This window comes from Macrotis lagotis, chromosome 2 (genome assembly GCF_037893015.1).
Source record: "Macrotis lagotis isolate mMagLag1 chromosome 2, bilby.v1.9.chrom.fasta, whole genome shotgun sequence".
Classification (NCBI taxonomy): Eukaryota; Metazoa; Chordata; class Mammalia; order Peramelemorphia; family Peramelidae; genus Macrotis; species Macrotis lagotis.
The window spans coordinates 226,328,732-226,354,502 of NC_133659.1; the positions used below are offsets into that span (position 1 = coordinate 226,328,732).

Consider the following 25,771-nt stretch of genomic DNA (forward strand, 5'->3'; position numbering starts at 1 on the left):
GTGCATGCTATTGAAAAGTAAAATCATTCAACTTGCTTTTCAAACTCATATTTCTCCACAGGCTTTTTACAAGTATCTTTTTATAATCATCATCTGTTTTGGGTAATTCACACTTAATGCTTCCTTCTGTTACTGAAGATATTTGAGTTTTCAGTGTTTATCAGAACTTAATGAGAGTGGGCAATCAAAGAGTGAGCCTAAAAACAGCTGGAAATGTCACCTTTTTGTCAACATTGCAATCCATGGAGCCACCTAGGCTGAAAGTCCAGAAGGGAAAATAGTCTGCCCCTGTTAGAGTTGCTTATGGTAAACATTATCTAGTTTTTGCTTTGTTCCAGGCTACAAATCTCTTTTTAAAGCATATAGAAATGTTGGGGGAAGGGGATTGGAGGGAGAAGCAAAGTAGCTTTGAGAAAAGGGTTATGCTTGGCAAACAGAATTGCATCTCAGCTCTGCCTTGCAGTCTCTGCAGGGGGATAAATCATAGCTCATAGAAGCCAGCCTGGGCCTCCAATGCAGGCTCCCCTGAGTCTCTGCCCCTCCTAGCAGAGCCTGTAGCCTCTCAGCTCAGCTGCACTTGGATACTTCCATTCTTTTGGATTCCCACTGTTACTCTTAGGGAAGAGCAGCTGCCAGATGGGGCTGCCTAGTTGTCGTTGCAGGTTGTCTGAAGTTAGCCCTCATTCTCTCAAGAGAATTATCAGTAAGTTTTCCTACAGTAAACTCGGTATTGGGTATTGCTGATAATCTGTTTTGTGGTTAATCTGTAGCCAAAATGTGAATCCCTGCCTGACACCCCGCTTTTACCTCAGCTCCACCCACCCTTATTTCTACCACTGTTTCTCTGAGAGTTAATTGTGCTTATACTAAGGACTGCTTAATGCAATTTTCTTTTTTTTTTTTTTTTGCTAGTGAATTTAGCAGTCCATTTCCCTCCTCTATGCTTTTACCTACTTTGTCCAGAAACTGGAAAAATTCTCTTTTCTCACCACTGTCTTAGAATTTCCTGGTTCCCTTCTTACTGTAAACCTTTCCTCTACTGTGCAATTGTTAGTAATCTCTCATTCCTCAGATTATCCTAAACAAAAAAACATTTTCACTTTAGTAAGTGTATTATTCAGTAGACCTCTAAGTAATGAAAATTTGGTCTGGATATGGAGAAGGGAGGGAGGAAGGCAAGGAGAGGCAAGCCCATGGAGGAAGGGAGCCAGCACATAGTTCAAGTACACATGGGGGCTTGGCCATAACCAAGAGGAAAGACAGGAGATGGAAACATAGGAGCCTGATAGAACATAGGACAGGATACACATAGAACAGGACAGGACAGTAGAGAACCAGTAGTAGGGGAGGGCTAGAATAGACATATAGTACCAGCAAGCAGGTGAAGTTGTATCAGGGGTCTTTAACCAATCCCCTATCCAGCAGTGGTGGCTATCTCTCTCTATATAACTGTTCTTCTTTGACTTGACAGGGAGAATTAGGGTTTGGTTTTTTGTTTTTGAGGTGGGAGTCCTCAGAACCAAGGGGCAGAAGCCAAGAAAGAGCACAGAATTGTATGGTAAAGTTAAATATAGGTGATTTTATGGAATGCAAATTTCCCTCAGAACTCTTTTTTGTAAAGTCAAATTTCCATAAGGTGAATTAATATAAAGCAAGAACTATATAAATCTACTTGTTCATAAGTTGCATCCTAAGCTCCTTGAGGGCAGAGGCTGGTTTTGGTAGGAATTTTTGGTTGTTGTTTAGTTGGTTTTGGGTCATTGTAGGCCCAGCCCCTAACCTGCCTTGCAGATGGTAAGTGTGCAATAAATAAAAGTGTCCATTCAATCAGAACTTACTTGCAATTTCAAGATATTTGGCACGATTCCTATCAATTGTAAAATACACCTAGTCTATCCCAACCCCCTCTGGGTGATATAGAATAATTTTCAACAACTGCCTTTAACTAAAACTGCCCTAGAAATTTGCTTCAAATCTTCTTTCTCTTCTCTGGAGATATTAGAAAAAAAAATGAATAGAAAAAGGAAAACCTGGCCAAGTAAGTGAGGGAGGTAGTTACAACACTTGATGAATTGTTCACTGGATCAGAAGAATTAGGCAAATCCAGTTCCTTGGAGTAGCTGCCACAGAAAAGCCTTAAACTCAATTGTGTTTCTTCTTGGCAGTTCCAGCTCCCAAAGTCATGCTCTGCAATCTTAGCCAATACCAATTGTTTTGCAACTATACTATCACTCTGACAGAGAGAGACTGATGACTTTGTACAACTCTGCCTCACTTGAATCTATACATGAGTCAAGACATCAGCCTCTGATGTCATTGGTCCATTTGAGAAAGGACAAACAACAGTCTCAGTGGTGAAGGAGCTGATTTCTGGAGTGCATTGTAGAGATAAGTTAGGTCAAATATGGGGAATCATTACTGGTTTACATAAGAGCTGAGTCTGGGAAGGAGAATATGTACTAGAATATAGCAGACTAAGTATTACAGGGGGAAAAAGTGTGACCATTAGGAAAGGAAAGGTGAAGTGAGAAAAGCACTTAGTTTAGTTGTAGAATCCAACTCCAAATCCTCACTTGCCATTATCTCACCAAATAACTTTGGGCAAGTTACTTAACCTCTCTTGGTCTGTTTCCTCATCTGTCAAGTAGCTAGACCTGTGGTGTCAAAGACAAATAGATATGGATCCCTGAAGAATGCATGTTGACTTAGAAAACCACAAAGTTACATTATCTATGTTGTATTATATTTTTATTTATTTTGTTAAATATTTCTAGTTTTATCTTGGTCTGCTTCAAACCCCAGGGGAGAATTTTATAGTTTGCTTGGGTTCTGCAGACTGAGACTTTAATATTCTCATACCAAATGATTTCTTTGGTTTCATTCAGTTATAAATCTATGATCTTATAATGAGACCACAGGTTACTTCTCAGCTCTGAGCAAATATCCTAAAACAATTCTCCTTTTTGGCTTTATCTTTCTTACCCTTGGAATGGGGAAAACTCTAACTTGTTTCTACCTTTTCTGAAAGGCATTTACATGTCTGTAAAGTGCTCTGGGCATCTTAGATCCAATCTGTCCAAATTATTATCATAATTATTACTAAACCCTGGAACATCAGAGTAGAATTTCCTCACTATAAACTGGAAAGGGAAATCAATAAGCTCACCCTGGAGCCAAATGCAAATAAGTTCAACCCTGTGGAGATTGACATTTCCTCTTTCAAGTAGCCTGGTATGGGGGCCTAGTGTCCTTGCTAGAATTGGTGATGTTCTCCCTGAGAGCAGATCAGGATGGCAAATATGTCTCCGTAAAGTGACCCTAAAATCTGCCTACTATTTAGTGAGGTACAAAGGTGGTACTCTGTTCTCTACAACTAACAGACTACCAACCAATAGCCTCTGAGTGGAAGTCAATATTCCCAGTGTCTCTCACACACACACACACACACACACACACACACACACACACACACCCCTCTGTCTCTGTCTATTTCTCTGTTTCTCTGTGTCACTCTCTCTCCCCCTGACCCTCCCTCTCTTAGGAGTTGAAGGAACAAATGTTCTTATCTGACATTTAAATGGCACTTTAAAGTTTGCAAAGTTTATATCATTTTATCTGAACCACATAACACTTTTATAAATGAAAATAATGATTAACCCACAGCTTAAGATAAAGCAACAAATCTTTGAAAAATTTTTATTTATGCTTTTTGTTTTTAGATTATATCACTTGAATATATATATCTCTCCTTTTCCCCTACTCAATAAACATTCCCTTGTAATAAAGTTGTTATTTTTTAATGGTAGGTCACCCCTCCCCCTCCCCTGCCAAGTCTTCAAGCAAAGGTTGAATGACCAATGTTATAATGCATGTGGGTGAAATTGTTGTAATCCATTCCAATTCTCAAATTCTGTGATTCTGTAAAGAAGAATAAAAACAGTTCATCAAAACTAACATATACAATGATTATGTCTGACTCATGGGACCCCAATTCTTCAGGAAAGGAAGTGCATTTCAATTCTTCCCCTGGGTTAAATGTCTTGGTCATTATTAACTTCACAGGGTTCAGTTTCATTTTATTGTTCTTTCTTTTTTGTATTATTATATTGTTATTATGTAATTGTTGCTTTCCTGTCACTGCTTACTTTACCTTACATCAGTTCATGTCTTCCTATGTTTCTCTGAACTCTTCATATTTATAGTTTCTTATATGAATCTTCAGTCATAAATAATTTGTTTAGCTATTCCTCAGTCAATGGCACCTGCTCTTCGCCTCCAATTATTAAGAATCAAAACTTTTAAACACTGAAAGAAACTCTTCTTCTCATTCTTTCTGGTTTTCTTCCATATTTTTATCTGGAAAAACCTTTATAAAATCTAATTTCTGGAAGAGTAAGTGGAAAAATGAGGCTGGATTGTACTCCAGTTTCAATAATAACATTTCTCTTTAGTTTGTTGTATTCTGGTGGTGACAGAGGATGCTTGGAAGCTGGTCTGGGTGACTGTAGAGGAATTTTTAGGGCCATTTTTTGCAATCAGATGTTTCTGCTCTTATAATTCTTTGGTGGTGGGAAGAAGCAGAAAAAAGATAGATATGCTTGGAGATGGATACACATTGAAATACAGAAAGATGCAATTCTAAGTTTGTGGCCCAAATAAAACTTTTATGGACTTAATTATTTTAAAATGTGATGAAACAATTGCCAAATTTGGTTAATTTCTGGAGATACGGTGGGAAAGAATGGGGGTAAGGAAGAGACAGGTTTGAAATAACATTATTCGTAAGCAGCATTTGTTTGTTCAATTTGAACCTACACTAGACCTTGCTTGTCTGAAATTGTCTGAACCCCTGGTTTGAGAAAACTCTACAAAAGTTCTAGAACTTGAATTAAAGCTATCTGAGGAGAGATTACCTTATCCATAGCCTGCCCTCTCTCAGTGATGATTGACTTCTATTGAAATGGCATATTAGGCACATTAGTTAAATGAACAGAAAAGCCATATGAATTACTTTGGAAATGGCAAGGTTAGAAATTCAGAAAATTCCTTCCAGACTTCATCAGGGCTAGTACTCATGATCTTAGGAATTCCCTGAGATGAACGTCCCTGAGTTGAACAAAGCCCTGTCAAATGCATAATGACCTGGGTTGTGTCAAGACTCTACTCCAGGCGCAGCTAGGTGGCATAGTGGATAAAGCACCGGCCTTAGAGTCAGGAGTACCTGGGTTCAAATCCTGTCTCAGACACTTAATAATTACCTAGCTGTGTGGCCTTGGGCAAGCCACTTAACCCCATTTGCCTTGCAAAAACCTAAAAAAAAAAAAGACTCTACTCCAGGAAATTCTGATTCTCTTCTTTTAATTCTGCTTAGCTAACAGATGAGAACAAATGTTCTTATCTGACATTATAACAGTACTTGAAAGTTTGCAAAGTTTTACATTATCTTATTTGAACCACACAACACCCTTGTAAAGTATGTGCTATAGTATTATCATCATTTCACAAATGGACTCAGAGAGGTTCAGTGAGTCATCTATACTGACATAGCTAGTAAATGTACAATATATGATTTTAAGGTCTTCCTAACTCCAAATCCAGAATTTCATACAGAGTGACACCCTTTATGATTCCCACAGATTGTCACTGCAGAAATCCAGAATATTTCTTTGTCTTTGATAGTAGCACCCTTTTCCTCTTCCTCAATCCCAAACCACATTTGAGTTAAAACAAGGGAAATTAACTACAGGAGGATGAGGTGGGGAGGGGGAAGAACATTTACAAACATACAAAATAGTAAATGAGAATGTAAAATATTAACTGACCATTACAATGGCTGGTACTTATCTTCCTCATTTTTACCATCTGAAATTTGAGATCGAGCTCAGAGGTTAAATCATTGATTTTAAAAAGGAAAAATGACATATACATTCCTTTGCTTCTAAGAACTGAACTGGACTACTTGATCCCAAAATGCCCCCTGCATGGGTATTTGACTCTGGCTCTTTTTCCTAAGGAAGAAGAAGATTCCTTTTGCACCTTCTGGGAAGGTGATGATGGTTCCAAATTATTAGTTACATTTACAAGGCAGGTATAATCCAAGGTGGTACTATTGTCCCTTGTTCTGAAACCATATTTGTTTTTAGAGAAAATTGTAGTACTTTCTTCTAATATGCCTTGCTTCATTAATTACTCTGATCATCTTTTCTTTTCTCCCCTAAGCCTAAGGTTCACCTTCTTGGTTCAAAACTGCAAACCATTTTAGAGGTCACCAAATCAAACCCTTTATTTTTTTAGATAAGGAAGCTGAAGCAGATCTAAGATTTTAACTCAGGTCCCTGATTCAAATCCAGTGCTCTTTCTACTAGTATATTATGTTGATAAAACTATGTCCTTTTTCTCCTTCCTGTAGTTCTGGAAGAAGTGATTTTTCTGACTAAACTGACTTTAACTAGGAGTTCAACCAGTTATTATTTTACCCCAGAGAAGAGTTTGGGTCAGTTTAGAACTGTGCTGACCCTTTTCATAGTCTTTAACTCTTAAAAACACAATTCCAATAGAGTAAAGATTATTTTTTTCTGATTTTCAATTATCCACATGCTGCCAAATGGCAGCCACTTCATTATAATTCTATAATAGCCATATAGAATTCCTATAAATTTGTTATTAATTTTTAACCTCTGGATCCTTCTCTTACCAAGTGTAACATAAATTAAAAATCTATAGATGTCTGTCAATTTAAGTTTGTTGCATATGTGCACAGGTATACAACAACTGCACAACATAGTGTGGTCTGGAAGGGGAATAAATCCAGTATGTTAAGAGGGGTGATCGAAATATTAATAAAATCATTCTCGCAGGTGAAAATAAGAAAGTAAGTCTACAGTTCTCTCTGATTCTGATACTAATGCTTCTCCTTAATTTGTGATGAGCTAGTAGCAGCAGTGAGAATGACTGGGGAAGATCTTGCTCATAAATGAGAATGGTTTTCTGCATCATGTTCTCCAGTTAAGAGGTGCCTTCCCATTTCATCACTCCCTCCTCCTGCTGGGTGATAATTTACAAACTGGGCTTCCGAGTGTAATCTTCCAGTATTGTGCTACTCCATGGTGCTGCCTGAATTGCAACAAGGACCAGGTCTATAAAAGGCACTAAAGAGGAAATGGCAAACATGCAGACATACCCTAGCAAGTGAGCATCCAGGTGCCAAGCAGAGAAATTATCCTGTTTTTCAGGAGATGCTAATGAGGCAGATTGGGAGAGGACTAGGCTAAGCCAGAACCATAAGAGCCCCAGGCACAAAAGGCCATTGAAGACAGAGAAAAGGGATCCAGGGAGCAGTTTGCCTCACTTGAGGAACCTGGAATCACCATCTTCTACTGCAAGAAGCAGAGAGAAAAAGGGAAGACTACAATAAATAGGAGAAGAGCAGCCATGAAGAGAGTTAGCTAGAGAAGAACACTGAGCTTCTTAGGAAAAACCAAGAGAGAATATAAGCTACTAAATCCATAAACATTTATCAAGCACCTACTGTGTGCTCAGTACTGTGCTCAACACTGGAGATAAAAAGAAAGGCAAAAGATAATCCTTATTTCAAAGAGCTCACAGTGTAATAGAAGAGACAATATGCCAGCAAAAAAGGTACAAATGATATATACATATATGTGTATATGTGTGTATGCACACATACACACACACACACAGGAAAAATGTATGTAATCAACCGAAGGAAGATACTAAAATTAAGGGTGGTTATGAAAGGCTTTATACAGAAGATAGAATTCTGGCAAGGACTTAAAGGAAACCAAGTGAACAGAGCTGAGGAGAAAGAGCATTCTAGTGAAAATACCCAGCATCAGGAGATAGGCAGGAGATCCTGAGTCTTGTTTGAGGAACAATAAACAGGTTAGTGTCATTGGATTATTCAGTATGTTTGGGGGAAGGGAGATTGGAAGACTATAAAGTCAAGGGCTTTATAATGGGCTTAGAACACCAAAAAGAGGATTTTATATTTGATCTTGGAGTTGATAGGGAGCCAGTAGAATTTATTGAGTGGGGAGGGAGTGTGTGACAAGATCAAACCATGCTTTAGGAAGATCACTTTGGCAGCTGAATGGGAGCCTTGAAGCAAGGAGACCACTCAGAAGGTAATCCAGGTGTGAGATGATGAGGATCTTTAGCAGGTTATCAGAGAAAAGAGCTTATGCAGTATGTATTACAACAATAAAATCTTTAGGCCTTGATGACAAATTAGATAGGGAAATTGAGGAGTTGAGTATGACATCTAGGTTTCAAGCCTGGGTGACTGGGGAGATGGTGATAGCTTTCTGTGAGAGGAAGAAAAAGGATGGGATTAAAGTTAAAGAAGCAAACTACTAGCTGATCAGATTTGCCAAACAATTTACCCATTGATTTGGTTTAAACCAAGTAAGAATGAACCTGAGGTACCTTTCCTTTGACAGGAACTGTCCCTAGTGCTGAAATGTAGAAGTTTGCCGTCCTAATTCCAATTTCTAATCCAGGCTGCCAAGCCACTTTTAGCAATTGGTACACAAATCCAGTTGACTCTCCAATCCTAGTTCCAATATCTCCTTTGACTCCAAAAGATCAGCAGTGAGCAGCAGTGAGAAATTGGGCCACAGAATGATTTGAAAGTTCCCATGTTTGATCTATAGCAGAGCTGGCTCCTTGCAGCTCTGTTTCTCCTGAGTTTGGTGACCTGAGAGAATTAAAGCTGCCTTAAATACAGTTTCTGTCAGCTGTATATTAATCAACCAGGAATCAAAAGTCATAGCATCTCAGGGAAGTAAGCAAAGGAACAGACGGCTCCCCTTGTACTAATGCTGCAACCCTCAGCAGGAAGAGAAGTAGGGGAAAAGCTAAGAGCAGCACAGGGCCCCTAGCTTGCTGCCAAATTTCTCCAAACCTCCTTGCCAGTGTATTCTCAGAAACCTTATGCCTTGGAAAGGGAGAGTCATTTTCAGTGCCACACAACACTGGACCTTGATGCCAGCTTAGAGTAAGGTAGATGCTTTTTTTAAAATGCACTCATCAACTAACTGCCTTCTTAAGAGACAGGGAAAATCAAATCCTTGATATCCATTTAACCTGTACAAAGCAACTTGCAAAGCTATTTTGGTGTATTTAGAGTTGTTGAATAGAGTTAGCTTGGGTTAGGAAGTTAACTGGAAACATCCCAAGTGTCCTTACCTAAGCCCTCCTAATTCTAAGCAGGCCCTAGAGATTCTTAAACTTTTTGTGTCACAGACACATAGTGAAGCTTATGAATACTTCAAATGGTTTTTTTTAGGGTTTTTTTTTTGCAAGGCAAATGGGGTTAAGTGGCTTGCCCAAGGCCACACAGCTAGGTAATTATTAAGTGTCTGAGACCGGATTTGAACTCAGGTACTCCTGACTCCACTCCAGGGCTGGTGCTCTATCCACTGTGCCACCTAGTCGCCCCTACTTCAAATGTTTTTAAAACCATAAAATAACATCATGAGATTTAAAAGGGAAATCAATTATGTTGATTTCCATTTATTAGGTTTTTTAAAGTTCACTTTTTCCATATATATATATATATATATATATATATATATACCCTAATACCCTAAACTTCTCCCTTATGGATCATTCTCCTCAATCTAAGAAAAGATCTTTCATATTCCCATATTTCAACACTGAGCATATACCCTGTAATGATGTTTTAATGTTAAAAATCCATATCTTGTTTTTCTGGCAGGGAGATTTGCCTCATATCATTAAGGTAGGATAACAATTCCGAGAGCATCCTCATCCTTCAGTAAAGGGTTAATTGGAGAAATTCTTTCCCAAGGCTTCCTCCCTGTCCTCTCTCCCCATCTGTTGTCTACAGCATGAGCTCAAGCTGCCCAACCTTGGTGCTCCTGCCTCACCAGGTGTGCTTTGCCAGGGCAACATAGTCATTCTAGTACTTTGGGTCAGGATCCTAATGAGCTTTTAATGAGCTGTTGCTCTGGCTTCAGGGGACACAAAGGGGTAGGGAAGAACACAATGCCAGTCCCCTTGTGTTCTATATTTTGGAGACTTCAGGTTCCTAGTTAACTCGCTAAGTACTAGAATTAGAACTGTAGAAAGTTTCTTTAGTCAGAGATTCTCTTTTAGCTTTTGAGATTTGACCTTCATAGAACCTCCTCTGTGCCCAATCTCCTTTTTGTGCCCTCTACATCCTTCCTTCCCTCTTATGCTTATGCCAGGACAAAGGAAAGGGCATGTCAGATCTCTGCCTTATTACTACATTCACTGTGCTGTGATTTGCCAGTCCAAAACACCCTTTCTGAGCCTCTACTCCCAAAATTTGTGAATTTTCTCTCTAATATAAGTTCCTTCAGGAACTATCTTTCTTTTGGAGTTATATCCCCCAGTACTTGGCATGGTGTCTCCAACATAATAAAAAACTGAATAAATATTTTTTTCTTACCATCCTTAATTCAAAGTACACTAGTTTCTAAGTTGCTATGAAAAGTTTTGTAAGGACCTACAGAAAAAGAAGTAGAACCAGAGAGATTCCAATACTGGTTTTAAAAACAAGATGCAGAGAAAACAAAGATGGGTGCTGGGCAAAACCCTGATCCATCTTTTTAGCTGTCTCTTGACATGATAGCAATTGAGGCTTCCCTTCTGTTTGTGTAAGAAACCATGATGCCATCCCAACTCAAGAGCCTTTTTCTTAGGAATTGTAAAATTCAATCATCTCAGAAACAAATACATCCATCCTATCTGATCCTGAGGCTTCTTCACAGAGTTCACAACAATGGAAAGAGCCCCAGATGGTCATCTAATCTTCCCCTCAGCCATTTCTTTCATGATTATCTTTGAGGCTAGCTCAGTGTTAAGTGTTCCAAATGGGCTTCTGCTAATTTTCCTAGACATTATTTTGTATTCTGGGGCAGGGGAGAGAAGGGATATATCCTACAATCTCCTATGACCTTCTGAGTGTGTGAGTTGATGAAATCCAACTTCTTTTCCTTCTTCAATGTCTCCCTTGGAACTGTCCCCAGACTTTTCCCCCTTTAAATCAATTTAGGATAGGCAAGATTGGGATTAGGGAGAATTAAGAATATTTTGACTTTCAGAGTAATAAAACACAGCATAGACTCCCAAGAGGATTCAATCTTCCCTGGAGATCTTCAGAAAAGAACATACAATTCTGTCACAAATGGCTTAAATTTACTTGAAGGCAGAGGGCTGGACATCTTGATCTTGAAGCCCTACTCTTCTCAAGCCCCCTTCTAGCTCTAAGACTGTAAGAGGGAGTGTGATAGTGCAAAAGAATACTGATATTAGACTTAGAGAGAGCTTTGGTTTCAAAACTAATCTGATAATTTCTCTATGACATTAGGAAAGTATTTCAGTTCTCTAACTTTGTTTCCTTATTTGTAAATTGAAGGTAGACCGACTAGATAATTTTGAAGGTCCCTTCTAACTCCAAGATCTACAATTCTACAAATTCTAATTTCTATTGCTTTAATCACTTTCATTACCTCCTATGCTATTCTCCCCTCTCATTGGACCAAATATAGGAGATGGTATCAATTCTATGAGTGCTAGAGGTCAAATATGAGCAATTATTTTTAAACACCTCCTCCCATTCAAATATAGATTCAAAGCTTCAAAATTAAAGTATCAGACAGCTAGATGGAGTCATTGTTTATGATAAATAGGCCCATCTTTCCAAGGCCCAGCATTTCAGTCAGGGCTCTTAATTCTGACAGGCAGGATTCAGTGCAATGCAAGCCCAACCTGAGCATGAACCAAGACTTAGTTATATCTACATTGGAGAATCCACTATTTAGACTTACTTCATTTGTGATCCAGTTGGAGATTGAAAATAGCTTTACAACTGAATAAATAAATATGTGGACTCTCAATACTTCCCTAATTCCTTTCCTTTTCAAATCTGTCACCTAGAACTCTTAAATTCATCAGTTAGATGGTGGTCTTGATACAGGGATAAGAAAAAGAAAGAAAAGAAAGAAGGAAGGAAAAAATTTTTCTGAAAAAGAATTATTGATCTTCCTTGTGCTTACGAAACTGGAATCATAAAAGGCAAATAGCAATTTTGAGGATAATCCAGCCACAGTTCCTATTTCTGTATATGATACAACCCTACATATCTTCCCCAAACTCTTGTCTAAGTAGAGGAAAATAGATCATGATCACTAGGCAAACTGAAAAGTATCTGGATTAGTAAATAGCTGATTTATCAAAAATGAATAGTGAGCCTGACAAAGATGGTTTGGGTTAATGACAGTTAAGGACAGTTAGTCATGCCAGACAAACAGTGATGAAATTTACAGAAGGCTGGAGGTAGAATTACTTTGAGAGAGCCCTAACCCAAGGTATCCTGACTCTAGTGCCAATTTACCAAATGATCCCCAGAAAGTCTCTTCATCTCTCTATGCCTCAGTTACTAAAAGACAAAAGGAAATCATATTACTTGTCCCAAAAAGTCATGTTTGAAATAATATTTGTAAAAGAGCTTAGCACAATATTTGGAACCTAGATGCTTAATAAAAACGAGTGTTCCCCTTACTACCCTTACTGTTATTGTGTTATGAGAAATTAGTGAGATAATATATGTGGGGAAAACCCTTTGAAAATGTTTTAAAAATCTATAAAAAGCATACAAAAAACCCTATAAAATGGGACAGCTAGGTGGTACAGTGGATAGAGCACTGCCCCTGAAGCCCTGAGCTCAAATCCAGCCTCAGGTACTTAATACTTACCTAGCTGTGTGACCTTGGGAAAATCACTTAACCCCCTTGCCTTGAAAAAGAAAACAAAAAAATTATAAAGTTCAAAGTCTTATTCCTAGTAGTAGTAGTAGTAGTAGTAGTAGTAGTAGTAGTAGTAGTAGTAGTAGTAGTAGTACTTGTGGTAGTAGGAATAATTGTTATAGTAATTACACAGTTTTTCCAAATCTGACAGAACTGTAACTAGCTATTTTGGTACCTGGGGCAAATGGCATAAAGTACCCTCAAAAAACTCTATGGGAAAAAGCCATGTTTTACGTGGCAAGGGATTTAGGGAAAGAAATGTATGATCCAGACATCTGTAACATCTGGTAACCTCCTACTTTAAGGACACCTAGGTGACACAGTGGATAGAACACTGATCTTGGAGTCAGGAGGACTGGAGTACAAATTTGACTTTAGTCACTTGACTCTTACTTAACTGTGTGATATTGCACAAGTCAGTTAACCCTGATTGTCTTGCTTCCAGGGACATCTCCAGTCATCCTGATTCATATCTGGCCACTAGACCCAGATGGCTTTGGAGGAAAAAAAGAGAGAGGCTGATGACTTAGCATAGCATCCCTTCACTCAAATCCAGTTGACATTTTTGTCATGGCATCATTGCCTGAATTGTCATTTTCCTTGGAAATGAAGGACAAACATTATTAACTTCCTAATTTTTTTTCTAATGAAATAGTAAGTTCACTATTTCTACCCAAGGACTGCAAATGCTTTCAACACCATGGAGCAAGGCCCAAGTTAATCCATCCCCATTTCAGCTCTAATATAAGACATTCATCTATTAGCCTCAGAAAATAAAGGCATCTAGCATCTGGTATGGAATTAAAATTTTAGAACATAACCGGGGGGAGATGGAGAACCTTCCCTAACTTTGGTTTCTCCTGTTTTGTCATCCCATGTGGGCTTGGGACTAAGCACCCTGAATTGAAGCTTCAAAGGAGCTAAAAGAAAGACACAACTGATTGTTTCACCCATATCTGGCAGGCCAGATGCTCTCTGTGCCTGGAGCCAATCTTTCTGGTTGCAATAGGAGGCCACTAAGAAATTTCAAGGTCTGAAGTATATAGCATTTCAGAAATGGCCAGCTTCAGATGCTTCTTTTATTTTATTTCAAGTTCTCTTCCATCCTACAGACAAAGAAAAGGAAGAAATTCTGAGGGTTTCCTTTAAAATAAATAACAATGAGGAAGAGTGTTGAGTATCTTTTTAAATCTATCTAGATCCAGCACCCTCTCTCTTCAAGAGCTCAGCTGGTCTCCAGCCCTATAGGGGTGAGGTGTTTGCAAAAGAAAGATGTGCTTATAACTGCAACCCTATGCAACTTCTGGCTTTGCTCGTATATCTCATATGTGCCCTTTGCTTTCAGTCTCCCTATATTTATTATGTTTAATTTTGCTGGGACATGGTTGTAAGTGAGACGGATGGACCTGAATCTGTGAGGCTGGCAAACAGCTCTTAATTAAACAGATAAATAAACTTATTTTTCACTTTTGCTGCAGTCTCTGCTGGGGCTTGAGGACTTGTTCTATGGGTGGACAGGGCTGCCTACATGCTAACCAATGGGTGCCAGTCACCCATCAACTGAGTTGGTCTTTATACTTTTTCATGTTTCTGCCAAGAAATTCCTTGGTCAGTGCTGGTGGGGTTCTAGGATGGGAGGGTAACCTCACTCTCCCCCTTAATCATACTTTTATTAGCCAAAAGTGGCATTTAGCTAGGATGATTGAACCCTCTACTGGAGCTCTCCAATTTGAACTCAGCTGAAGAAGTTACCATTTGCCTGCACCTGGTCTTCATTCCTTTTTCTGCATGGTCGCTATGGTCTTCTTTCTATCACCCATTCTTATGCTGTGATTGGAAGACCCAGTAGGGGGGAGTAATTGAAACCTGAAACCTCTGAAATCTGTTCCTATAGCTTTTGAACACTGAAAGGAAAGTTCTCATCTCCAATTTAATGGCCTTTCAGTGACTGTAATATATCCTTTCTAACAGGGTGTAAGACTTCTGTTCCAGTTATAGACTCATAAGTACCCAACTTTAGGAAATGGGGAAGTAACTGATTAGCGCAGAAAATTAGCACAGAAAACTTTCCATTGTTCCATGTTGTTATCCCCACTCTTTATTCCATCTTGTCTTCCATGTTGGTCCAAGGATCTTCTCCCTACTTCCTTTCTTGCCCCCACAAAGACACATGTACACATATTATAGATTATTCTTCTGCCTCCTTGTATTTGCCCTTCACAGCTTACCCCTTCAGAGAGCCAGTATACAGCTGACCCTCTAATCCTCATATTCACTTAAAATTCTAGCTAGCGTTATGACAAAAAAAAAATACCCTAGGGTGGCTACAGGGGTATCAAAGACACTATTGAAATCATGAAGCTGGATGTATTTATAGAATATAGTGAGGCTTAGCTCAGTTGAGCAGCCTGAAACTCGTGAGATCATCCCTTGTCCTGGGTTGGCTTTAGATAGGTCAGGTGATTTCTTAGTAGGTGTTCTTGGTGAGATACTTCAAAGTAGAAATAGAGATATAAAGTGGAAGGGGAGTAAGAGGGAACCAGGCTAAGCCCTGCAAGGAGAACAAAGGCATTATTTTAGAGTTGAATCATTCTTACCTCCCTCAATAGTATTCAGCTTTGCTGATAGTATGGGCAGCTAGGCCTGGTCATTTGCTAAATTCATGAAGATGGGGAATAGTTCTAAATCGGGAAATTTAAAAATAAGTAACTTAACTTAGCCTGAGTCTTGTTTTTCAATTAATGGACTAAAATACCAAGAATGGGAAATGTTAAGAGGAATGCCAAGAATGAAGTCTTGCCACAAACTCAAGAATAATTGGACATGGCCCTGTCAGGAAGTTTCCCTTAGTCTTGAATTATATTGTAAAGTGCCCCTACTGAGCCATCTTATTTTAAGTGAGTTTTTATTCCCTACTGTTCTCTGGCCTTCCAAGTAGTTGGGTTGTCCTGGAAGAAATAGTTTGGGTGTCCAGAAGAGAAACTGAAAAGCTCAACTTGCTCTCACAACCTTCCCTTGCATCACCGATAGGAATTTCTATAAACCCATTTTACAGAGGCTCTAAGTTGCCCAATGCTCTGAGATATAAAGAATCTTTTATCATCATTATATGTCCAACCAAATTATATGGTGCACTGGCTCCCCAAAGAGGGCCCTTATGGCTTACATCTTTCCAAGTAGATGGTAGCAGGTTAAGTAGCCATCCTTTCTTGGCGGAGAGGAGATCCACTGAGACTATTAGGAAAGATCATGAAGATCTCAAAAGCAGTGGAACCATTGGAAACTTTTGAGGTGCCTCTCCTACAAGATATTTATAGTGGTGCCCAGAAGCACAGAAATAATTACAACTCCATTCCTACCTCCTTAACAAGGTCCCTCTTAGATTCAAGGTGAATGGTATATTTTTTTCCTTAGCTTTTTTTTTTGAAGTTGCAAATATTAAAACAGATTGACAGCTTTTACCAACTAACAGTTTCTCTTCTTTCCTGTAGCAGATATCAGAAATATTGGCTTCCCCCACTCATGACTCCAGTGCCACCCACTCTGGCTCATGAAGGCACCCTCTGGGGAGGAAAGAGGTTGCTAAGCCTTTTTGGAGGCACAAATAAATATTTATTAATGATTCCCAAGAGTATTTCCAGAGTGGGACCTGTGAGATATGGAGAACCTTATGCCACTGTTGCATTTGCCTCCTGGGACCACTCTTCTCCTATCTCCCCTACTCCCACCACCAGCTGTTGGAATAGAAGGATAATGCTTTTGCCTTCAGCACTTTTTGGTTTTGTTTTTTGTTTTTTGGTGGGTACAGGAATAGCATCCTGATTTGAATTTCTGTATCAGAATGAAGTATCTTAAGAGTCTCTTCCAGGAATCACTTCCCTATTCCCAATTCCACCTCTACTTCCAATAGTATATTAAGCTCCTAGAGAACTGAAATCTGTCATATCTAAATTTTTATCTCCAGATCATATAGCAAGAAAAATATTGGAGTTGGAGTCAGAACCTCCAACCTTGGACATGGAATCTTGATCAAGTTGCTCCTCTTTGTATATTAGTTTTCTCTGGTGTAAAAAACTAAGGGGTTGGATGAGATGATCTCTGGTCCCTCTCAGCTCTAAATTTTATAATTATGACGTTAACTCAATGCTTTTGCTCATACTAAGGGTTTAGTAAATGTGAGTGGAATAGAACTGATGGAATTAGAAACAGTCAGGGCCTATAGTATCTTGCAACTTAAAACCTGTTGCCTGTTCTTACCCATCTGATGTTACTTTTCCTTCTGAGAGCAATATGTACAGAAATCTGTGTCATTTAGCATCCTGGAACTTTCTCTGGCTTCATTTGTTTGTTTCTCTTTCTTCCAGTGAAGACTTTACTTTTTACTAGATGCTTTACTTAACTTTATGGTTTTTGTTACTTTCTCTGTAAAGTCTTTCCAAGTTACCTTGATTGAAAGTATTCTCTCTTCTTTCTCAAAATTTCCTAGAGCATTCTGTCTGGATAGTTGCTTTGCCTCCATCACAATCTAGCTCATATCATATTTACCTGTACACTTCAAACCTGAATGACTTGCCCAGGGTCATTCAGGCAATTTGTTCCAGAGGTTGTAGCTGAATGAAGTCTTCCTGACTTTGAAGCTATTTGAGGCTACAAGTTGCTTCTTTTTTTAAAAAAAAAATTTTATTTATTTTGAGTTTTATAATTTTTCCCCTAATCTTACTTCCCTCTCCCCACACCCCACAGAAGGCAATTTGCCAGCCTTTATGTTGTTTCTATGGTATACATTGATCCAAATTGAATGTGATGAGAGAGAAATCACATCCTTAAGGAAGAAACATAAAGTAAAAGAGATAGCAAGATCAGACAATAAGATATCAGTTTTTCCCCCCCTAAATTAAAGGTAATAGTCCTTGGTCTTTGTTCAAACTCCACAGTTCTTTCTCTGGATACAGATGGTATTCTCCATTGCAGACAGCCCCAAATTGTCCCTGATTGTTGCACTGATGAAATGAGCAAGTCCAATAAGGTTGATCATCACCCCCATGTTGCTCTTAGGGTGTACAATGTTTTTCTGGTTCTGCTCATCTCACTCAGCATCAGTCCATGCAAATCCCTCCAGGCTTCCCTGAATTCCCATCTCTCCTGATTTCTAATAGAACAATAGTGTTCCAAGACATACATATACCACAGTTTGCTAAGCCATTCCCCAATTGAAGGACATTTATTTGATTTTTCAATTCTTTTCCACCACAAACAGGGCTGCTATGAATATTTTTGTACAAGTGATGTTTTTTACACTTTTTTATCATCTCTTCAGGGTATAGGCCCAGTAGTGGTATTGCTGGATGCACATTTTTGTTTACAAGTTGCTTTTTTCTTTTTTTTTTAAAGTTTTTTTGCAAGGCAAATGGGGTTAAGTGGCTTGCCCAAGGCCACACAGCTAGGTAATTACTAAGTGTCTGAGATGGGATTTGAACCCAGGTACTCCTGACTCCAGGGCTGGTGCTTTATCCACTGCGCCACCTAGCCACCTAGCCACCCCTACAAAGTTGCTTCTTAAAATTGAATTGGTTTAAATGGAATTGAGCTGCTACAATAAGGTAGATATTTATTCAATATTACATGATTATTAGGAAAGACTTCCTGATGAACATGTGATTTAAAGAATAAGGGTATTAAAATTTTTTTTTTCTAAAGTCTTTTCCAGTTAAAAGATTTTATTGATTTGTTTTAAGGAGAAGAGGGAGACCATTTGGCTACCCCTACAACAAGAGCAAAAACCATGAGGAAGAAGGCGACAATAGGGTTGTGGGCAGGCAATATAGAATTCAGAAAAGCCTTCTAGTGCCACAGGCCAGGAAAATGCAATTACAAGAGACATATATAAGATATCGTTCAACTCATAATTATACTATCATCCAAGAAGTTCCTCCTTTGTCTGGGGAAGAGTATTTCTGGAGACAATGAGTTAGGTCCTTTTGTAAAGTCAGGTTTAGTAAAATTTTAAACCCACTACTAGAGAGCCCCTAGTTCTTATAAAATAAAAATGATCACTAGGAAAAAAAACAAAACAAAACACTATACCAAGAGATGGAAGATCCAGCTTTTAGTCTTCATTCTACCCTTTACTGCCTACATAAGCTAAAACACTCTCTAGTTACATTCTCTGATTTTATAGTAAACTGAGACCCAGATGTATTTCTTTTGAGCTTGGTTTTTGTTTTTTTGGATGATGAGGTGGGGTCAAAGGAGCACTTAGCTAAATGAGGATTAAGCTACACTGTTCTAGGGACGGGGACCATCAAAAATGGGTACCTGAATTGTTTAGACTCTGTCCTTACTTCATGTAGATATGAATTTATATTTAGTTTTGGAAAATCACCCTCTCTAGTCAGCCTGTCTGCCTTTCAGCATCTGGTTAAGAGGATAGTCACCTGAAACTCTGCCAAGTTCAAGGAAGGTCAACTATTCTCCCTTTATTGTTGTAAGTCTTTGTCTATTTATGGGCAGGTGAAAATGGAGAGACAGCTACCCAAGTGATATGGAGTACCTAATTTTGTGCATTGATGTCTGATATGAAACTGCACAAAAACAATGCCCCTTTCTTTACCTATGTTGTTAGGAGGAGAGAAGTATGGGTGGAGATGGAACTGCCTACCTATGCTATTCTGTGTGTGGGCCAGGTGGTAGTCCACATGATGTTGTGTATATCAGAGTAGCTGTTTGTGTGCACACCTTTCTGATGTGTTCAGGTGAAGATGGACTAGAATGGCTACCCAAATGGACATGCTCATCCAGACAGAGTTCATCTGAGGAGTTGAGGCAAGGTGGTATTAGGTGGTCTGGGTACATATATGCATGGCCTACCCTCTGTTCTCCCAGAAATTAGAATTCAAGATAAAGGGAGGCCAGGGAAGCACAGGCAGAAGGTTTGCTTGGATTTCCAAGCCCTGAATAGCCTAGAGAAAGCTCCTTACTGTGAGGAAGCCTTTGCGTAGGTGCCCTCATTACATCACTGAAACTCCCTGTCACTGAGCTGGTTTCCCTTAAGATAGTTGCTGAGTACCCAGGGAGAATCGCCTGTCTTACCCGCAAAGCCTTCCCGAGATGCGAATGCTCTCCCCCAGCGCCGGAACCAAGAGAAAATTTTAAATATCAAAAAAAAAAATGTTAAATTCAGAAGCAGATAGGGAAAACGGAGGGAATCAGGGAGGAGACTGGGAAGGGAGGGTGTGAGACCTGGCTGCAAAAGAACTCCGGCAGGCAAAGGGTTAAGTGTGGGATCAGCTGTTGTGCTGTCATTCTGGATTCTCTTCCTTTTATACGGGGCTCTGTTTGATGTTGGAGTACGCCAGGGACTCCCCCTCCCACCGCTTGCCTTACACAGACACGCGCGCCGCGCACACACTCGCACTCTTTGCCTACCGGCCTCTGATGGCTCCAAAGTGATAGTCATTTTCTCTTTCGCTCTCTCCGTGTGTCTCTCCGTGTGTGTCTGTCTCTCCCCGTCTGTGCCTCTCTTGTCTGTGTCTGTATCTCTCCTTCTCCCTCTCCCTCTCGTCTTCCCTCTCCATCTCTCTCTCGCTCTCCATCATTCCCCGCCCTGGCTGGGGGAGAACCGGGCAGAGGAGCGCTGCTTTGATGCCTCCCCCTTAACAGCGCCACGAGGGGGAGGGGAGGGCCCGAGGAGGAGGAGGAGGAGGAGGAGGAGGAGGAGAGAGAGAGAGAGAGAAAGGGAGGGAGCCAGGGAAACACTCTAGCTCGCTCGCTCGCACACCCAGAGGGACGGAGCCGAGGGTGCGAGAGGAGCCCCGAACTGCCTCCTCGGAGCCGGGCGCCCATCCGCTGCCCCATGCTGTGCTCCATGGCGAACTCGGGCTGCCTCCTGCTGTCCAACTCCGGCAGCATGCTCCCGCATTCAGTGCCCTGCCCGCCTGCCTTCCTCTACCTCCAACAGGTAAGCTCGCCGGCCCGGGGCTGGCCCCCGGACTCGCACGTGCTTAGGGGGGTGGGGGTAACCGAGATCCGAGCAGCCAGCTCAGACCGCCGGACTTAACCTTTTCTTCGCCGGTTCCCGGGTGCGGGGTGAGGATGGTGTCCCCCCCCCAGTCCCCCCCCACTCCTGCCCGGCTCCACTCAGGTCTCTCCTCCGCACCTGGGGAACCGAGAGCCGGGTCGGGTCGGGCCAGGCCGAGCCGGGCCAGAGTGGGCGCTGCGGCGACGGCCCGGTTTGCAGAGCCCCCCTCCTCGCCCTCCCGTCGGGTCGAGGTCATCCCCCAGGCCCAGCGGTGGAAGAAGAGGAGGGTCGGGCGCGGGGAGGGGGTGAGCTCGGTGCGTTACTTGCTCGTAACTTTTAAGACCGTGCGGGATCCGGGCCGCAGAAAGGGGGGTGGGGGAAGAGGCGAGGCGGGGGGAGGGGACAGTATGGGGAACTTCTTTGCGAGCTGCCAAAAGAACGGGGTCGGAGGAGTCCTCGACCCTCCCCGGCTGCCAGTCTACGGGTCCCGGGGAGCGCGGGGGTGGGGAGCAGGGAAGGAGAGGCGTGTGTGGGGGAGCCCCAAGCTTTGCTGCAGCGAAGATCGCGGTGCCGGCGGCGGCTTGGAGGGGGCGGATCTCGGAGGGCAGATCGCAGAGAGCACGGCGCTGGGCTGGCGCTGGCCCCGGAGCCCGGGTGGCAGGGGTGTGGGAGAAGACCCCGCGGGGACCGGGAGCCCAGCCCTGGGTGTGAGTTGAGGGGCTGGGAATGGCGCGGGGGCGAGAGTCTTTGCAAACTGCGGTGTCTGGAGAGAGCTCAGCCTAGGGAGATGCGGATCTGTCCTCTCAAAATTATTTAGGAACTTGGGGAGGAGGGCAGGAGTCCACTCGAAGACCAGGGCTGGGTGGGACGGGTTCTGGAACCCTCCCCGTGTCCTTCCCCTGCTCCCCACTCTCCTGCCAGCTCCGAACCACTCCTCGAGGCAGTTCAGGCTGTTCCCTTCCTTCTTCTAGCTTAAGGGCAGGAGTGTGACCCTTGGGTCCAGTTTGGGACCCGGCCCCCGCAGTAGTGATCGGGGTCTGTTTAAGTTAGCCTTCCTTGCGTGGCTTTTCCTCCACCCCCAGCACAGAGTAGCTGCGGATCTACCAGCCGTCCAAAGGCCGCTCCCTTTCCCTACTTAACCCGTCAACCTGACCTGAAGATTTCCACCAGCCAAAGCCTCTCCTCCCTTGGCCTTTTACTTGCTTCCCTTTCCTCTCCCAGCATGGGAAAGTTGCTGGATGGGTCTGCAGAGGGGCTTTGGAGGAAACCCTGAGTAGGGAATCCAACGGAGAGCAGCGATTTAAAAGCTCTGGAGGCAGAAAGAAGGCGCCAGGCCACCATACCTTCCTGTCAAACCAGGTTACAACTCCTGCGCATTCACCCTTCCAGAGACAAGAATATCCCGTGACTGGATTGGGACCCTAGTCACCTACTGAGACAAAATGGGGGGAAAGTGTATTCTAGACTGGAATTGGTGGTTTAGTACTGGTTTTCTGCTGCCCTGGATTCAAAATCCTATTTCAGGCCCTCTTGGGTTGTGTTGATTATGTCTTCCTCCAAGCTGTGATGGGGTAAAGCAAAGGAAAAAGTGTGTGACATTTCTCTTTTTTGAAGTGAAGTGGTGGTTTGGTATTGCTTTTCTCTTTCTTGTATGTGCTTCTTCTTTCCCAGCACTGTGATAAGGGCAATGGAAGGGGCAATGGGGAAGGGCAATGGGACGAGGCAACCATAGAGTTGGTTCTTAGCTATGGCCATAAGATGACTGTACCCCCTAGATTAGTTCCAATTCTCCCCCTCCCCATTACACACACACACACACACACAAATAAATCTATTCAAGTATGATTTAGAGTGAAATATGACTGAAGATATACACCAAGAGAATTTAATGAGAGACCAGTTATGGAGATCTTTTCAGTGGAGATGGGATAATAGAGAAGATAGATGAAACAGTCCTTATTCATTTATCTATGTATTTATTTAAATTCCCCATTCCCCCCCCATCAGAAAGATAGATAGCACCTGTTACTTCTAGCTAACACTAAGTATCTCATTGAATGTGGTGAAGGTGCCAACCTAGCTTCATGGTAGCTTCTGAGATTATCACAAGGAATCTTCTCTACACCCCCCACACACACACTTCCTGCAATAAACAGTAGTGGGGAAACTTCTAGGACATGTTTTTTCTGAAACCCTTAGAACATAGATGAAGATATTCTGTAAACTACAGATCTTCCATAACAGATCTTATGATGAGTCAAAAACCATCCTAAGGAAGCTAACCTTTCCAATTCCTGATTTCTGTTTCAAATCCCTGACATGGTATCTGGTTCAGTGTTTTCTGAAGGGTCATAAAGAATGGAAAAAAGCACACTGATTCACCATCCAGATTAAGAAGTACATATCAAAACAGAAGTTCTGCTCCATCCAGTCTTTCTTTTTCCCCTTCTGCAGCTACCTATAGAAGAACTCACTCCATGTTATGGGTCAAATGGTCGTAAGTGACCCTTTTTATGCTACTGAGGTATATATGTATTTAAGAGGGAAATGCTTTCTTCAGTATTCAGGGTATTTTTTCAAGTTGATCCCCATTTTTGTTAACTGGTACAGAGAGGTATTGTGTTATAGTAGATAGAAAGTAGTCCACATATTGACTGTGTGACCCTGGTTAAATCACTCTCAGTGTCCTACATAACTCTAAAACTATTAACTTGTAGAGAGGCACCAATTTAACAATGGTAGTTGTATCCTCTCTGTTAATGAAGCCATTATTCTATTAATCAGTATAATCTAAGATTTACTTTTTTGTTGTTTCTGTTTTCTTTTATGATATCTTTTTGCATCATCCTTTCCCAAAAACTTACTACCATGAGCTTTTTCTTGAAACAAAGAAAAACAGTTAAACAAAATCAGCTTATGCAGAAAGGTACCATTGTACAATGGAAAGACTGCAGAATTTGGAACCAGCAATCCCACCTCTATTACTACCAAGTCATTTCATCTTTCTGGGTCTCAGTTTTCTCATCTAATAAAATGGGAGGATTGAACTAAGGATTCAACTTCCTTCTGAACTCTAAATCCCTGATCACAACCATGTTTGACAGCATAAATAGCATTCCATGCCACAGTTCCTCGCCTGTGAATAGATGGAGAAGAGAAGTGCATTTCCTCATCTCTTTTGCAAATCCTAGTGTATTTGCAAACCCCACAGCTGTAGTTCCCAGAACACAATCTCCTTCTAGCTATCTTTAGGCTATGTTAAAGCACTAAGCTTGTAGTTCTTCTTTGTAGAAAACACCTAAAAATTAAGAGGTGAATATTCCTCATCTAGCCATTCCTCCTTAAAATGAGATCTTTCTTTACCGTAAAATCTATGGTGTAGGTGGTTGGATGGAGGCTCTTTACATAAACTTGTGCATGAGTGAGGATGTTTGTTTCTTATGTAGGCTGTATATTAGATCTAAACAGCACAATTGAGCAGAGTGAAAGATGTGAATTCAAGCAAGACAGAAACATAGTTTGTGGTGCATTAAAATGCAGCAGCGGAATAGGCAAAGGTTTTCAGACTAGGTATTTTTTTTTAATCTGGGGTAAAAAGCCTCAACCAACAGGACTCTTGTTTTCTCCATTACATTAAAAACTCATTAACCTTTTCCTGCTCTGAGAAGGAGCATATGCTGCTCTTTTCTGGACCCCAAACCTGGTGGGAACTGGTCTAGGTCCTCTCAGATAGAAAACTGTTCCATAATTAATTGGACATCTTTTTTGTGACTGTCTACCCCTTTCTGCCCCTCTCCTGATGGTGGTGCTGATATTTTTCATCATATTAACATTGCATGGGACAGCCACAAATGAAGCTGTCTGCAAAACTTTGATTAACCAAATGCTAGGAAAATACAGCTGCAGTGTGGGCTCTGTCATTTGTGAATAGCTCATCAAAGGCAGCTGCGTGCATCTTGTACCTCACTCACATCAGCTCCCTGACAGTATCTTTCTTTGCTTTACCATGGCCCAATTGCCAGAATCCCCCATTTCAGGACAGTGTTTGCTCTCTACAAAGCAATCAGTGTCATAGTGCAACTGCCATGCTTAGCCCAAGACCATTATATGGTGTTTTATGGAACTGCCTCCCACCTTCTGAAGTTCTTCAGTGAGAAATGTAGGAGACTTGGGATATGGGTCCTAAAGGCTTTACACCCTACTTTCATCTCAATGTACTATAAAAGAATAGGCTTTTCTACCTGGAAACTACTAACATTTGCAAAGAGTTATTTTAAGTGGTTCAGAATACAGGCTGCCTTTGAAGACAAATTATAGAGAATTGCAGGAAACCCAATGAAAAGGGATTTTTATCACTGTAATTAATTTATTAAGCCACAATTTCATATCAAGAGAGTCTTATAGACTCATCTATTACATAGGAAAGGGAATCACTAAAAGGAAAAACAAAGTACCTTAAATATCATGTTTGTGCACATATTTAAGAATTAGTAATTGGGTGGGAAAATAACAGATATGTAGTATAATTCAGAATTAAAAGACAGTTACATTGTTGGAAATTTGAGCAATCTGGGCCTTTCTGAGAAGACCTTTTCCCTTCCCTCTCTGAGACTCACTGGAGCCAGACTCTCAGGCTGTCCTTGGGCATCAGAGCTATAACTAGAAAATTTTTGTGCCAGGGCAAGCAGAACAAATCGTGTCCTCAGTTGATCAGGGTGGGGGCAGGTGGTCATCATGTGGCAGCGTCTCCTGATAGGAAGATCATCTGGTAAGACTTGGGGTAGAGTAGGAAGGACCTTAACCCACTATCTAATAGTTCAATATTTTAACTATCCTTGAAAACTTAATTTTATTGTTCCTGTAATAATTGTTAATTGCCTCTTTATTAGTTTAGTAGGGAAAAGCCCTAGTTGCCCCCCCTTCCCCACACTCACATTTA

The 25,771-nt window shown here is 41.1% G+C and overlaps 1 protein-coding gene and 1 long non-coding RNA gene across 10 annotated transcripts in view; one reads left to right on the plus strand and one right to left on the minus strand.

Annotated features, from left to right (window-relative positions):
- Positions 1 to 20,579, minus strand: part of LOC141514303 (uncharacterized) — a 42,563-nt gene extending 21,984 nt beyond the window's left edge. The window contains exon 1 of the long non-coding RNA XR_012475988.1: positions 20,241 to 20,579. This is a non-coding gene — a long non-coding RNA (uncharacterized LOC141514303). The remainder of the gene's footprint in view (positions 1 to 20,240) is intronic.
- Positions 20,536 to 25,771, plus strand: part of RBFOX3 (RNA binding fox-1 homolog 3) — a 206,964-nt gene continuing 201,728 nt past the window's right edge. For 2 of the 9 annotated variants that reach the window (XM_074225005.1, XM_074225010.1), the window contains exon 1: positions 20,540 to 20,772. In XM_074225005.1, the coding sequence (XP_074081106.1) occupies positions 20,668 to 20,772 (105 nt within the window). In that variant the 5' untranslated portion in view covers positions 20,540 to 20,667. Of the gene's footprint in view, positions 20,773 to 25,771 lie in introns of all 9 variants that reach the window. The other 7 variants (XM_074225006.1, XM_074225009.1, XM_074225008.1 and 4 more) reach the window with 6 other exon arrangements.